This window comes from Dendrobates tinctorius, unplaced genomic scaffold (genome assembly GCF_039654945.1).
Source record: "Dendrobates tinctorius isolate UK_male_01 unplaced genomic scaffold, ASM3965494v1 ptg000030l, whole genome shotgun sequence".
Lineage (NCBI taxonomy): Eukaryota > Metazoa > Chordata > Amphibia > Anura > Dendrobatidae > Dendrobates > Dendrobates tinctorius.
The window spans coordinates 28,091,700-28,108,746 of NW_027361698.1; the positions used below are offsets into that span (position 1 = coordinate 28,091,700).

Genomic DNA, 17,047 nt, shown 5'->3' on the forward strand with positions numbered 1-17,047 from the left:
ATTATTATTATTAATACCTGTGCTGCCAGAAGGTACTGCACAGGACGCCAGAACCTGCGCATCGGTGATTCAAAAGTGAACAATATCTGGGGTGGAGGTGTAACAAATCAAACAGGCAAATCACAAGAGGGTGTATAGTGCGCCATTTGACACGGTGGGCAGTGACCACTGCGTCACATGACAAGTCGTACCCAGGATGAAAAGAGGAGGGAAGATGGAGGTCAGGACAGTTGGCCAACACGCAGTTGTCTCTCCCAACCACCCTCATAGCTTAGCTCCAGGATGCTCTGTCACTTTTATAAGGGTCTTAAAAACAGAGACAGCTGCTAAAGGGACACAATGCTGTACTGGGGGTGGACTATGTCATATGGATTGCAGAATTCTGGGTGATTGGTTAGTCGTCGAGCATACTTTTCTTCACAGACATTTTGTTGGTTTAGTGTGATACTGACAATCAGCTTGCATCTCTTTTTATACAACAGAAATGATTTCAGACTGAACATAAATTGTGGAAGATCACCTAGTGCACATAGGCTGCCATAGGTCTAGCAGTGTAAATTGACCTTGATTGGAACCTGATAGCTGATGCATGTTGCCATACCCTCAGGTAGCAGGTATCAGACACTGACTGGCATGTTTCAGCCAGGTACAGTATGTCTGACCCTGAAACACTGCAGTGTTTCAGAGAAAAATGTGCTTTAATAGGCACTGGGTACAAAGCCGCACGGCAAACAGATCTATACCTGCATACGTACAGAGGGCGACATACCTGGCTGAATTCATGAAGGCTAAACCAAAGGCAGAATGAAGTAGGGGCAGTGTTGTGTCACTAAGAGCCACTTTACATTTAGCGATGCACCAGCGATCCCGACAACAATACGACCCGGTCAGGATCGCTGGTGCATCGCTAAATGGTCGCTAGTGAGCTACCAAACAGGCAGATCTCACAGCGATGCAGCAGCGGTCAGCGGTCATTACTTACCTTTCAGACGCGGCGATCCTGACGTCCTCCCATCCGCGTCCACGCGTCGCTCGTCGGCGCCAGCAGGAAGTGCCCGACGAGAAATGGAGCTGCGCGATCAGCGATGGACAGCGGGGGAGCCGGTCGGAGGTAAGTATCACACATAGCGATATCGCTAGAAATATCACTGCTGCATCACAAAATCGGTGACGCTTTAGCGATATCGCTGTGTGTAAAGGCCCCTTTACTGGTCTGCTTATTAATCAGTGTTTTATCAGCAGGAAATTATCACTAGACGACTAGGTGTCTCGTGCTGCGTAGACCTGATCTGTATAACCCCGGCCACCGATTTACAGTTTTCTGTCAGTGTCCAAATACACAGAAACCTGTCAATTAATTAGTAAACCTGCTGCATAAAGTCCTCCATATTCATGAGCTGTTTCCCTACCACTGATTGTCTGCTTTCTACCTATGCACAGTGTACACAGAAAGTTGTTACTCAGTGGTGTTATGCAGAGGTCAGCGTTCAGAGAAATGCTAGATCTGCAGCAGAGAAAACACTCATGTTATCAAAACTGCACCAAGCAGACCAGTAAGTGACACATCCCTGGAATCAGGGTCTCTGTTCCTATATCACACTGCTCTCAGATTACATACCAAAAACTTGGTGACAGATTCCATTTAGGGTCGATTGACAGAATTCTGGCCCCTAAACTAGGTCAGTAACCTGTGACCGTATTGCCACCTACCTGCTGTCATCTTTGACTCTTCATTTGATTAGCTGGACTGTTTCAGTGTGTGTCACACCACAATAATATCAAGCCAGCCAGGCTAATCAAAGCAAGAGATAGAGATGATGGCAGGTTATCGGTGTATCCGGTGATTGCAAAATACTGGACTAGCTGATGCACTGGGGTCATGTGATCGATTCTCCCATCTATTGTCCCCAAACACACTGATGCCATCCGGACCTGCCATCATAGCATCAGCCAACCGTCTCATGTACACACGTGGTCAAGTAGTCAAAATTGTTGGTACCCCTCATTTAATGACAGAAAAACCCACAATGGTCACAGAAATAACTTGAATCTGACAAAAGTTATAATAAATCAAGAATCTATGAAAACGAACAAATGAAAGTCAGACATTGTTTTTCAACCATGCTTCCACAGAATTTAAAAAAAAAAAAATAAAACTCAAGAAATAGGCCTTAACAGAAATGATGGTACCCTTAACTTAACCCTGCTATTCTGTTTGTTACCACTATACACTTGTTATGTTCCGGTCATTTTTGACCGGACCTAATAAAGTCTTGATTTTTAGCTAATTTAAGTGTTTTAATTGAATAATTTTTGCAGTATTATATTGTATGTGAACCTGGTTGTTTATAAACAAATGAAAAATGGAAAGAAAAACTTACTTTTTATTTTTTTGTGTCAAAACATTTAACATGGCTTTATTGGAATATTTATGCATATTGCATATTTAACGATGATCCTTCAGAACTCTGTTGTCTGTATATGTCAACTCTGCTCTCTCCAGCTGGACTGAAAATGAAACTGGATAGACTACTATGGCAATTGTCTACTGATAAGATAAAATAAAACACCCCCCACCCTTTAGGATAAGAGCTCAGAGTAAAGGTACTGTCACACTTAGCGATGCACCAGCGATCCCGACCAGCGATATGACGCGGTCAGGATTGCTGGTACATCGCTAAGTGGTCGCTAGTGAGCTGCCACACAGGCAGATCTCACCAGCGACATCGCTGGGGACGGGGGTCGCTACTTACCTGTCACACCAGGCGATCCTGCGTCCTCCCGCCCGGCTCCCCACTCGTCACTAGTCTCTTCACAGGAAGCGCCGCAGAAAGCTGACGACGAGAAACGGTCCTGGACGTTCTCGCGCGATCAGCGATAACCAGCGGGGGAGCCGGTCGTAGGTAAGTATCAGACACAGCGATATCGCTAGCAATATCGCTATAACATCACAAGTTATAGCGATATTGCTAGCGATATCGCTTAGTGTGACAGGCCCTTAAAGCAAACACACTTTTCAGACAAAATTTATTAGTACTCTTTCAGGTCAGCATTTCACAGAAATTAGATCAGGGAACACAAGTAAAAAAAAGAGAATATGTTAATTTACAATATGAAATGCTGAGAACTGAATTGAACTATTTTACATGAACAGCAGGGTAAAAATATTTGGCACATAACTATACTGGAAGGTAATCCATCAGCAGTATTGTAATGAGAAAATGTATGTATGTGTAAAATCTGCATGGACCAAAAGGACCTAAATAAATTGTTAAATAGTAGTAGATGTAATATATAGTCCAAAATGAGATTATAGCTCCTTTATTTTACTCATAAAATGGCTGGAGATCACGAGAAAAGGCTATCGGTCATTTTTGACCGAACAGTGCAAGTGTATAAAAAAAATTGTGGAGCAAAAAATAAACAACAACAAAAAAAAAGTACCCATAGTAAGAACCCCTCAAATGTGGAAAAGTCAATCAACCACAAGTTTCAGAACCGCATCTTGAATATTTTAAAAAATATTAAAGTTCAAAATCGGTCGTTTTTGACCGAACATAACAGCAGGGTTAATATTTTGGTGCACAACCTTTTGAGGCAATCACTGCAATAAAACAATTCCTGTAACTGTCAATGAGACTTCTGCACCTCTCGACAGGTATTTTGTCCCACTCCTCAAGAGCAAACTGCTCCAGTTGTCTCGTGTTTGAAGGTTGTCTTTTCCAGACGGCATGTTTCAGCTCTTTCCAAAGATGCTCAATAGGATTTAGGTCATGGCTCACAGAAGGCCACTTCAGAATAGTCCAATGTTTTCCTCTTAGCCATTCTTGGTTGTTTCTAACTGTGTGTTTTGGGTCATTACCCTGTTGCAAGACCTATGACCTGCAACTGAGACCAAGCTTTCTGACACTGGGCTGCACATTTCTCTCTAGAATCCCTTGTTAGTCTTGAGATTTCACTGTACCCTACACAGATTCTAGACACCCTGTGCCTGATGCAGCAAAGCAGCCCCAGAACATATCAGAGCCTCCTCCATGTTTTACAGTAGGGACAGCGTTCTTTTCCTTTTCTTGATCTGCTTCATTTTTCCGTCTGTGAACAGAGATCTGATGTGTCTTGCCAAAAAGTTCCATTTTTGTCTCATCTGTCCACCGGACATTCTCCCAGAAGCTTTGTGGCTTGTCAGCATGTAGTTTGGCAGATTTCAGTCTAGCCTTTTTTATGATTTTTTTCAACAAATATGTCCTCCTTGGTCTTCTCCCATGAAGTCCACTTTGGCTCATACAACGATGGATGCTGCAATCTGACACTGATGTTCCTTGAGCTTGAAGTCCACCTTTAATCTGTTTAGAAGTTTTTCTGGGCTTTGTTACCATTCGTATTATCCGTCTCTTTGATTTGTCATCAATTTCCCTCCTGCGGCCACGTCCAGAGAGGTTGGCTACAGTCCCATGAAGATTATATTTCTGAATAATATGTGCAACTGTAGTCACATGAACATCAAGCTGCTTGGAGATGGTCTTATAACGTTTACCTTTAACATGTTTGTCTATAATTTTCTTTCTAATCTTCTGAGACAACTCTTTCCCTTCACTTCCTCTGGTCCATGATGAGTGTGATACACACCATGTCACCAAACAGCACAGTGAGTATCTGTAGCCCTCTATACAGGCCACTCACTGATTCCAAGATTGTAGACACCCATGATGCTAATTAGTGGACACTCCTTGATGTAACATGTCCCTTTTGTCACATTATTTTCAGGGGTACCTTCATTTCTGTCCAAGCCTATTTCATGAGGTTTATTTTTTTTTAATTTCTGTGGAAGCATGGTTGAAAAGCAAAGTCTGACTTCCATTTGATATGCAAATTGCCTCTTCAAAAAGAAAGGACTTTTACTCTACAGCGCCACCTATTGGTAGTAGCGATCCTACAAGTCACAATCAACCCTTTAACGAGTCTTGTAATATGACTTAGGATAAAAGCCAAATCAGAATCTCAATTTGCAGGCGCGGTGTTTCGGGCTATTGACTTTCATTTGTTCATTTCCATAGATTTTTGATTTATTATTACTTTTGTCAGATTCAAGTTATTTCTGTCATTAAACGAGGGGTTCCAACAATTTTGACCACGTGTGTATATGGGGGCCTTGCGACTCCTCTTTCTCCCGACTGAAATTCTCAATGGCAAAAAAGGGGTGGGCGGCTAGAACGCTAACGCCCCAATATTCCTGAGGACACCGATATAGTGGGGTATGTGGAGAAGCAGTTCTGCTACATAAATCAGAAGGCAACATATACTGCAGGCACACCACCATGACAGTGCAGACACTGCTAGGATCAGCACATGGGCTATTACGGTGCGATGTAGAGGTACTGAGCAAAGCCTACAGGACAGAGTCAAGCATTATCACTGTTATCTTTGGGGCATTTTCAGACGACAACTACATCATATAAGGCCCCTTCACATGTCCGTATAATACCGCTACGGGAGAAAAACAGTACCGGTGTCATCAGTGTTTTTCCAGTACGCCTAACGTGCGCTGTACGTGTAATACACAGACCCATAGACTTATGTTGGCCCTTGTCACCTGTGCTGCTGGAAAAAACAGATATATCTCCTTGCGGGTTACACGAACATGTGCACAGCATAGGTTATAATGGGTGCGTGAGGAAACCACTGACATGACACGTTGCCATCGATGTGACATTCATTTATAACACTGCAATGAATGGGAGACACTTTATCATATATAATTTTTTGCATGAGACAAATCACTGATGGTAAAAAAAAAAGAGACACGGCTAGAAATTGGAGAACCCGAACAGTAAAGTTTGGCACCCTGATCACTGGGTTTTTCTCGTGCCATCATGACAGCGCAAGAAACACTGGCGGCTCTGATAGGCGATAAGATTATTACCTCCGGTGAGAGAGCTACGGCCCCCACACTGTAAGAGGACAGCGTGAGTCCGCAGCTGTGACCGGCATGGGTTCCCCTGTATTTTTGATAACAAGCCAGGCAAAATAGACGCCTCTCCATTACTAAGAAGTGCGCTTGATGTCACTGGACAATACAAAGGTGACATCAACCCCACAAATAGGAACCCCCACTTGTCACCACTAGAGGGCAAGTGGGAAGATCCGGGCAAAGCGCCAGAATTGGCGCATCTAATAGATGTGCCTTTTCTGGGCAGCTGCGGGCTGCTATTTTTAGGGTGGGAGGGTTCAATATCCATGGCCCCTTACCAGTCTGAGAATATAAGCTCCCAGCAGTCTGCTTTAAATTGGCTGGTTGTTAAAAATGGGGGGGACCCCACACCGTTTTTTAAAATTATTCTGTTCTTGATAAATAGCCTTGCTTAATAAAGCTGACAACTGAGGGGAACCCACGCTGTGTTTTTTTTAAAAACTATTTAGAGCGCATACGCCAGCTGATGAGTATTCCTATCAGTCACCGCCTGCTCTCGCTGTTATTAATGGTAGCAGGCATAGACTGATGGGAGTAGTAGTCCCATCAGATGCGATGCCTGTGATCAGGGGTAAACTTTTTACCTCCGATCACAGCCTCGGGGTCATGCTGTCATGAAGTTGTAACTGCAGCTCTCTGTCCAGTTCTTACAACCAATCAGTTTACAGTCCTGTCATGAACACGAGAGCATGGCAAACACTGGATGTATTATGAGTAGATCATGGCACTCAATGAAAGTGAGACGAAGGTGCCTAAGTCAGGTATCCAACCAAATGTAAAATATCTTGAAACTTGGCACTCAATAGGTGAAGCAAAGTTCCTTTATTTGCAACCAAACAAAAAAAATTTTTTGAACGTTTTCGGTCCTGCACTGGACCTTCCTCAGAAAATTATTTTCATAGAAGATTACTAGAAGAGCACATCCAGCATCACAGGATATCTTTCATGGACAATTTGACCCATCAAAATATGGGTTTGTTTTCACAGCTCCTCTTCTAGTAATCTTCTATGAAAATAATTTGCTGAGGAAGGTCCAGTGTCTGTTTTGTTTGTCTGGATGCAAATAAAGGAACTGTCATATTGCTTCACCAATTGAGTGCCAAGTTGTTTCAAGATAGCAAACACTGGATGCTCAGGCCCGCTCATTCATGTGAATGGGGTCCGGGTACTGTTCTGGTACCCGAACCAAACTTTTTTTAACTGTTCGGCTGGCCCTGATCATCCAGGTATTCACCCATCACTGCCCACTAAAGACAATCTGCTGTAACTCAGATACGTGTGAAAAAATGAAATAAAAGCCTGAATGAGACTCAAGTCCAGCACCTAGGTGTCACACATGGGTGTTCGGTGGTCTGTGTATGGACCACGATGACTTGTACTAAATAGCTTCTTGAAGCTGCCAAGTTCTATTCAGGAGATTTATGACCTGTCCACGCATTCCACGTACGACTCGATGTGTGAAACTGGCATAAGGCTGTGTTCACATCTGGGATTGGGAATTTCATTCGTTTTCTTGTAGGAAACAATGAAACTCATGTGCAATATAGATCGGAGCAGATCTGATGTAAAGGGCAGCAGAGGGGCCCCCTGGTCATTACATGGGATGTGTTATCAGGACGCAGCAGGAACTTCTGACTTACAGACCCCAGAGAAGCCCCCAATGATCTGCTGCTCCTCTACCCCCATTTACACCAGTTATGCCCATTAGATCCTAAAAAACAGGACCGACAACGTAATACATCAAACCACAAGTGTGACCGTAGCCTTATCTGTCACCAAGAAACAATGGGACGTGATGGACAATCCGACACCGAAGATCTAGCGCCTGATGCTGGGGTCAGTACATGGACCCTCCGCCGCCCACCTACCTTTCCTCTTGGTGATGATGTTGACCAGGGGCACACTGGGCCGGTCGGAGAACACCTCGGAGTGGTTCACCATGGCATCTTTCACGGTGTCGAAATCATTGAGGATAACGATGAGGCGGCTGCCGATGTAGATGCCATAGATCTTGCCATATAGCTTGGCCATATTACTGAGCACGATATGGGGGTACAGGAAGGCGCCCCGCCTGGTGGCTCCAGCTGGGGCCCGGCTCAGTCTATTGCCGTCTATGCCGAACTGCAGCAGCTGCAGCAGCCACCCGGGCACCAGCATGAAGCCGAAATTACCCAGGAAGGGCAGAGGGGTCGGGCCGGGCGGGGAGTTCCTGGTGATGAGCTGGTAATAGGCCCAGAGGGAGCTCAGCAGCCAGTACAGCCCGAGAAACAGGACGGTGTAGGCGGCAAGAACAGGCAGGGACACGTCCGCTCCGAGGGGCAGCCAGGGCCCGACATACTGCTTCCACACGGCGCTGCCCAACATCCTGCCGCTCCGGCTGTGCTAATGGAGGCTGTCACCGCACGGGAAACCGCAGCAGAAATGACCGCTGCTACCTGTCACAGTCTGCACAGCTCTGCGGTAATGGCTGCTACCTGTCACAGTCTGCACAGCTCTGCGGTAATGGCTGCTACCTGTCACAGTCTGCACAGCTCTGCGGTAATGGCTGCTACCTGTCACAGTCTGCACAGCGCACTTATACGGCCCTGCTACCAGCAAATGTTGCCAAACAACACGGCCTCCGTTGATTGGCTGGACTGAACCACTCCCTCATACTATGCCACACCCCCCAATGCGCCCTGACATCCCTACAGCCATAACCGGGGCTGAGAGGGGGAGGAGCTGTATGATGCAGAGCCTTCTGTCTGCCGTCCTCACTCCAGGGCACATACTCATATTATAGGGAGCCTTCTGTCTGCCGTCCTCACTCCAGGGCACATACTCATATATTATCCGGAGCCTTCTGTCTGCCGCCCTCACTCCAGGGCACATACTCATATATTATCCGGAGCCTTCTGTCTGCCGCCCTCACTCCAGGGCACATACTCATATATTATAGGGAGCCTTCTGTGTGCCGCCCTCACTCCAGGGCACATACTCATATATTATAGGGAGCCTTCTGTCTGCCGCCCTCACTCCAGGGCACATACTCATATATTATCCGGAGCCTTCTGTCTGCCGCCCTCACTCCAGGGCACATACTCATATATTATCCGGAGCCTTCTGTCTGCCGCCCTCACTCCAGGGCACATACTCATATATTATAGGGAGCCTTCTGTCTGCCGCCCTCACTCCAGGGCACATACTCATATATTATAGGGAGCCTTCTGTCTGCCGCCCTCACTCCAGGGCACATACTCATATATTATCCGGAGCCTGCTGTGTGCCGCCCTCACTCCAGGGCACATACTCATATATTATAGGGAGCCTTCTGTCTGCCGCCCTCACTCCAGGGCACATACTCATATATTATAGGGAGCCTTCTGTCTGCCGCCCTCACTCCAGGGCACATACTCATATATTATAGGGAGCCTGCTGTGTGCCGCCCTCACTCCAGGGCACATACTCATATATTATAGGGAGCCTTCTGTCTGCCGCCCTCACTCCAGGGCACATACTCATATATTATAGGGAGCCTTCTGTGTGCCGCCCTCACTCCAGGGCACATACTCATATATTATAGGGAGCCTTCTGTCTGCCGCCCTCACTCCAGGGCACATACTCATATATTATCCGGAGCCTGCTGTGTGCCGCCCTCACTCCAGGGCACATACTCATATATTATAGGGAGCCTTCTGTCTGCCGCCCTCACTCCAGGGCACATACTCATATATTATCCGGAGCCTGCTGTGTGCCGCCCTCACTCCAGGGCACATACTCATATATTATAGGGAGCCTTCTGTCTGCCGCCCTCACTCCAGGGCACATACTCATATATTATAGGGAGCCTTCTGTCTGCCGCCCTCACTCCAGGGCACATACTCATATATTATAGGGAGCCTTCTGTGTGCCGCCCTCACTCCAGGGCACATACTCATATATTATAGGGAGCCTTCTGTCTGCCGCCCTCACTCCAGGGCACATACTCATATATTATCCGGAGCCTGCTGTGTGCCGCCCTCACTCCAGGGCACATACTCATATATTATAGGGAGCCTTCTGTCTGCCGCCCTCACTCCAGGGCACATACTCATATATTATAGGGAGCCTGCTGTGTGCCGCCCTCACTCCAGGGCACATACTCATATATTATAGGGAGCCTTCTGTGTGCCGCCCTCACTCCAGGGCACATACTCATATATTATAGGGAGCCTTCTGTGTGCCGCCCTCACTCCAGGGCACATACTCATATATTATACGGAGCCTGCTGTGTGCCACCCTCACTCCAGGGCACATACTCATATATTATACGGAGCCTGCTATGTGCCACCCTCACTCCAGGGCACATACTCATATATTATACGATACAGAGCCTGCTGTGTGCCGCCCTCACTCCAGGGCACATACTCATATATTATACGGAGCCTGCTGTGTGCCACCCTCTCTCCAGGGCACATACTCATATATTATACGATACAGAGCCTGCTGTGTGCCGCCCTCACTCCAGGGCACATACTCATATATTATACGATACAGAGCCTGCTGTGTGCCGCCCTCACTCCAGGGCACATACTCATATATTATATGGAGAGTGCTGTGTGCCGCCCTCACTCCAGGGCACACTCGTATATTATCGGGAGCCTGCTGTGTGCCGCCCTCACTCCAGGGCACATACTCATAGGGAGCCTGCTGTGTGCCGCCCTCACTCCAGGGCACATAATCATATATTATAGGGAGCCTGCTGTGTGCCGCCCTCACTCCAGGGCACACTCATATATTATCGGGAGCCTGCTGTGTGCCGCCCTCACTCCAGGGCACATACTCATATATTATAGGGAGCCTGCTGTGTGCCGCCCTCACTCCAGGGCACACTCATATTATCGGGAGCCTGCTGTGTGCCGCCCTCACTCCAGGGCACATACTCATATATTATAGGGAGCCTGCTGTGTGCCGCCCTCACTCCAGGGCACATACTCATATATTATACGATACAGAGCCTGCTGTGTGCCGCCCTCACTCCAGGGCACATACTCATATATTATCGGGAGCCTGCTGTGTGCCGCCCTCACTCCAGGGCACATACTCATATTATAGGGAGCCTGCTGTGTGCCGCCCTCACTCCAGGGCACACTCATATATTATCCGGAGCCTGCTGTGTGCCGCCCTCACTCCAGGGCACATACTCGTATATTATAGGGAGCCTGCTGTGTGCCGCCCTCACTCCAGGGCACACTCATATATTATCGGGAGCCTGCTGTGTGCTGCCCTCACTCCAGGGCACATACTCATATATTATAGGGAGCCTGCTGTGTGCCGCCCTCACTCCAGGGCACATACTCATATATTATCCGGAGCCTTCTGTCTGCCGCCCTCACTCCAGGGCACATACTCATATATTATCCGGAGCCTTCTGTCTGCCGCCCTCACTCCAGGGCACATACTCATATATTATAGGGAGCCTTCTGTGTGCCGCCCTCACTCCAGGGCACATACTCATATATTATAGGGAGCCTTCTGTCTGCCGCCCTCACTCCAGGGCACATACTCATATATTATCCGGAGCCTTCTGTCTGCCGCCCTCACTCCAGGGCACATACTCATATATTATCCGGAGCCTTCTGTCTGCCGCCCTCACTCCAGGGCACATACTCATATATTATCCGGAGCCTTCTGTCTGCCGCCCTCACTCCAGGGCACATACTCATATATTATAGGGAGCCTTCTGTCTGCCGCCCTCACTCCAGGGCACATACTCATATATTATAGGGAGCCTTCTGTCTGCCGCCCTCACTCCAGGGCACATACTCATATATTATCCGGAGCCTGCTGTGTGCCGCCCTCACTCCAGGGCACATACTCATATATTATAGGGAGCCTTCTGTCTGCCGCCCTCACTCCAGGGCACATACTCATATATTATAGGGAGCCTTTTGTCTGCCGCCCTCACTCCAGGGCACATACTCATATATTATAGGGAGCCTGCTGTGTGCCGCCCTCACTCCAGGGCACATACTCATATATTATAGGGAGCCTTCTGTCTGCCGCCCTCACTCCAGGGCACATACTCATATATTATAGGGAGCCTTCTGTGTGCCGCCCTCACTCCAGGGCACATACTCATATATTATAGGGAGCCTTCTGTCTGCCGCCCTCACTCCAGGGCACATACTCATATATTATCCGGAGCCTGCTGTGTGCCGCCCTCACTCCAGGGCACATACTCATATATTATAGGGAGCCTTCTGTCTGCCGCCCTCACTCCAGGGCACATACTCATATATTATCCGGAGCCTGCTGTGTGCCGCCCTCACTCCAGGGCACATACTCATATATTATAGGGAGCCTTCTGTCTGCCGCCCTCACTCCAGGGCACATACTCATATATTATAGGGAGCCTTCTGTCTGCCGCCCTCACTCCAGGGCACATACTCATATATTATAGGGAGCCTTCTGTGTGCCGCCCTCACTCCAGGGCACATACTCATATATTATAGGGAGCCTTCTGTCTGCCGCCCTCACTCCAGGGCACATACTCATATATTATCCGGAGCCTGCTGTGTGCCGCCCTCACTCCAGGGCACATACTCATATATTATAGGGAGCCTTCTGTCTGCCGCCCTCACTCCAGGGCACATACTCATATATTATAGGGAGCCTGCTGTGTGCCGCCCTCACTCCAGGGCACATACTCATATATTATAGGGAGCCTTCTGTGTGCCGCCCTCACTCCAGGGCACATACTCATATATTATAGGGAGCCTTCTGTGTGCCGCCCTCACTCCAGGGCACATACTCATATATTATACGGAGCCTGCTGTGTGCCACCCTCACTCCAGGGCACATACTCATATATTATACGGAGCCTGCTATGTGCCACCCTCACTCCAGGGCACATACTCATATATTATACGATACAGAGCCTGCTGTGTGCCGCCCTCACTCCAGGGCACATACTCATATATTATACGGAGCCTGCTGTGTGCCACCCTCTCTCCAGGGCACATACTCATATATTATACGATACAGAGCCTGCTGTGTGCCGCCCTCACTCCAGGGCACATACTCATATATTATACGATACAGAGCCTGCTGTGTGCCGCCCTCACTCCAGGGCACATACTCATATATTATATGGAGAGTGCTGTGTGCCGCCCTCACTCCAGGGCACACTCGTATATTATCGGGAGCCTGCTGTGTGCCGCCCTCACTCCAGGGCACATACTCATAGGGAGCCTGCTGTGTGCCGCCCTCACTCCAGGGCACATAATCATATATTATAGGGAGCCTGCTGTGTGCCGCCCTCACTCCAGGGCACACTCATATATTATCGGGAGCCTGCTGTGTGCCGCCCTCACTCCAGGGCACATACCCATATATTATAGGGAGCCTGCTGTGTGCCGCCATCACTCCAGGGCACATACTCATATATTATCCGGAGCCTTCTGTCTGCCGCCCTCACTCCAGGGCACATACTCATATATTATCCGGAGCCTTCTGTCTGCCGCCCTCACTCCAGGGCACATACTCATATATTATAGGGAGCCTTCTGTGTGCCGCCCTCACTCCAGGGCACATACTCATATATTATAGGGAGCCTTCTGTCTGCCGCCCTCACTCCAGGGCACATACTCATATATTATCCGGAGCCTTCTGTCTGCCGCCCTCACTCCAGGGCACATACTCATATATTATCCGGAGCCTTCTGTCTGCCGCCCTCACTCCAGGGCACATACTCATATATTATCCGGAGCCTTCTGTCTGCCGCCCTCACTCCAGGGCACATACTCATATATTATAGGGAGCCTTCTGTCTGCCGCCCTCACTCCAGGGCACATACTCATATATTATAGGGAGCCTTCTGTCTGCCGCCCTCACTCCAGGGCACATACTCATATATTATCCGGAGCCTGCTGTGTGCCGCCCTCACTCCAGGGCACATACTCATATATTATAGGGAGCCTTCTGTCTGCCGCCCTCACTCCAGGGCACATACTCATATATTATAGGGAGCCTTCTGTCTGCCGCCCTCACTCCAGGGCACATACTCATATATTATAGGGAGCCTTCTGTCTGCCGCCCTCACTCCAGGGCACATACTCATATATTATAGGGAGCCTGCTGTGTGCCGCCCTCACTCCAGGGCACATACTCATATATTATAGGGAGCCTTCTGTCTGCCGCCCTCACTCCAGGGCACATACTCATATATTATAGGGAGCCTTCTGTGTGCCGCCCTCACTCCAGGGCACATACTCATATATTATAGGGAGCCTTCTGTCTGCCGCCCTCACTCCAGGGCACATACTCATATATTATCCGGAGCCTGCTGTGTGCCGCCCTCACTCCAGGGCACATACTCATATATTATAGGGAGCCTTCTGTCTGCCGCCCTCACTCCAGGGCACATACTCATATATTATAGGGAGCCTTCTGTCTGCCGCCCTCACTCCAGGGCACATACTCATATATTATAGGGAGCCTTCTGTGTGCCGCCCTCACTCCAGGGCACATACTCATATATTATAGGGAGCCTTCTGTCTGCCGCCCTCACTCCAGGGCACATACTCATATATTATCCGGAGCCTGCTGTGTGCCGCCCTCACTCCAGGGCACATACTCATATATTATAGGGAGCTTTCTGTCTGCCGCCCTCACTCCAGGGCACATACTCATATATTATAGGGAGCCTGCTGTGTGCCGCCCTCACTCCAGGGCACATACTCATATATTATAGGGAGCCTTCTGTGTGCCGCCCTCACTCCAGGGCACATACTCATATATTATAGGGAGCCTTCTGTGTGCCGCCCTCACTCCAGGGCACATACTCATATATTATACGGAGCCTGCTGTGTGCCACCCTCACTCCAGGGCACATACTCATATATTATACGGAGCATGCTGTGTGCCACCCTCACTCCAGGGCACATACTCATATATTATACGATACAGAGCCTGCTGTGTGCCGCCCTCACTCCAGGGCACATACTCATATATTATACGGAGCCTGCTGTGTGCCACCCTCTCTCCAGGGCACATACTCATATATTATACGATACAGAGCCTGCTGTGTGCCGCCCTCACTCCAGGGCACATACTCATATATTATACGATACAGAGCCTGCTGTGTGCCGCCCTCACTCCAGGGCACATACTCATATATTATATGGAGAGTGCTGTGTGCCGCCCTCACTCCAGGGCACACTCGTATATTATCGGGAGCCTGCTGTGTGCCGCCCTCACTCCAGGGCACATACTCATAGGGAGCCTGCTGTGTGCCGCCCTCACTCCAGGGCACATAATCATATATTATAGGGAGCCTGCTGTGTGCCGCCCTCACTCCAGGGCACACTCATATATTATCGGGAGCCTGCTGTGTGCCGCCCTCACTCCAGGGCACATACCCATATATTATAGGGAGCCTGCTGTGTGCCGCCATCACTCCAGGGCACACTCATATTATCGGGAGCCTGCTGTGTGCCGCCCTCACTCCAGGGCACATACTCATATATTATAGGGAGCCTGCTGTGTGCCGCCCTCACTCCAGGGCACATACTCATATATTATACGATACAGAGCCTGCTGTGTGCCGCCCTCACTCCAGGGCACATACTCATATATTATCGGGAGCCTGCTGTGTGCCGCCCTCACTCCAGGGCACATACTCATATTATAGGGAGCCTGCTGTGTGCCGCCCTCACTCCAGGGCACACTCATATATTATCCGGAGCCTGCTGTGTGCCGCCCTCACTCCAGGGCACATACTCGTATATTATAGGGAGCCTGCTGTGTGCCGCCCTCACTCCAGGGCACACTCATATATTATCGGGAGCCTGCTGTGTGCTGCCCTCACTCCAGGGCACATACTCATATATTATAGGGAGCCTGCTGTGTGCCGCCCTCACTCCAGGGCACATACTCATATATTATAGGGAGCCTGTTATGTGCCGCCCTCACTCCAGGGCACACTCATATATTATCCGCAGCCCGGTGTGTGCCGCCCTCACTCCAGGGCACATACTCATATATTATACGATACAGAGCCTGCTGTGTGCCGCCCTCACTCCAGGGCACATACTCATATATTATCGGGAGCCTGCTGTGTGCCGCCCTCACTCCAGGGCACATACTCATATTATAGGGAGCCTGCTGTGTGCCGCCCTCACTCCAGGGCACACTCATATATTATCCGGAGCCTGCTGTGTGCCGCCCTCACTCCAGGGCACATACTCATATATTATAGGGAGCCTGCTGTGTGCCGCCCTCACTCCAGGGCACACTCATATATTATCGGGAGCCTGCTGTGTGCCGCCCTCACTCCAGGGCACATACTCATATATTATAGGGAGCCTGCTGTGTGCCGCCCTCACTCCAGGGCACATACTCATATATTATAGGGAGCCTGCTATGTGCCGCCCTCACTCCAGGGCACACTCATATATTATCCGCAGCCCGGTGTGTGCCGCCCTCACTCCAGGGCACATACTCATATATTATCCGGAGCCTGCTGTGTGCCGCCCTCACTCCAGGGCACATACTCATATATTATAGGGAGCCTGCTGTGTGCCGCCCTCACTCCAGGGCACATACTCATATATTATCCGGAGCCTGCTGTGTGCCGCCCTCACTCCAGGGCACATACTCATACATTATCGGGAGCCTGCTGTGTGCCGCCCTCACTCCAGGGCACATAATCATACATTATCGGGAGCCTGCTGTGTGCCGCCCTCAATCCAGGGCACAAACTCATACATTATCGGGAGCCTGCTGTGTGCCGCCCTCACTCCAGGGCACATACTCATACATTATCGGGAGCCTGCTGTGTGCCGCCCTCACTCCAGGGCACATACTCATACATTATCGGGAGCCTGCTGTGTGCCGCCCTCACTCCAGGGCACATACTCATATATTATCCGGAGAATGCTGTGTGCCGCCCTCACTCCAGGGCACATAATCATATATTATCGGGAGCCTGCTGTGTGCCGCCCTCACTCCAGGGCACATACTCATATATTATCCGGAGCCTGCTGTGTGCCGCCCTCACTTCAGGGCACATACTCATATATTATAGGGAGCCTGCTGTGTGCCGCCCTCACTCCAGGG

At 49.3% G+C, this 17,047-nt stretch overlaps 1 protein-coding gene across 1 annotated transcript in view; it reads right to left on the reverse strand.

Annotated features, from left to right (window-relative positions):
- CYP2U1 (cytochrome P450 family 2 subfamily U member 1) overlaps positions 1-8,581 on the reverse strand; it is a 51,885-nt gene extending 43,304 nt beyond the window's left edge. Inside the window, exon 1 of the mRNA XM_073571989.1 lies at positions 7,837-8,581. Within this exon, the coding sequence (XP_073428090.1) occupies positions 7,837-8,332 (496 nt within the window). The 5' untranslated portion in view covers positions 8,333-8,581. The remainder of the gene's footprint in view (positions 1-7,836) is intronic.
- Positions 8,582-17,047: the final 8,466 nt, after the last annotated feature.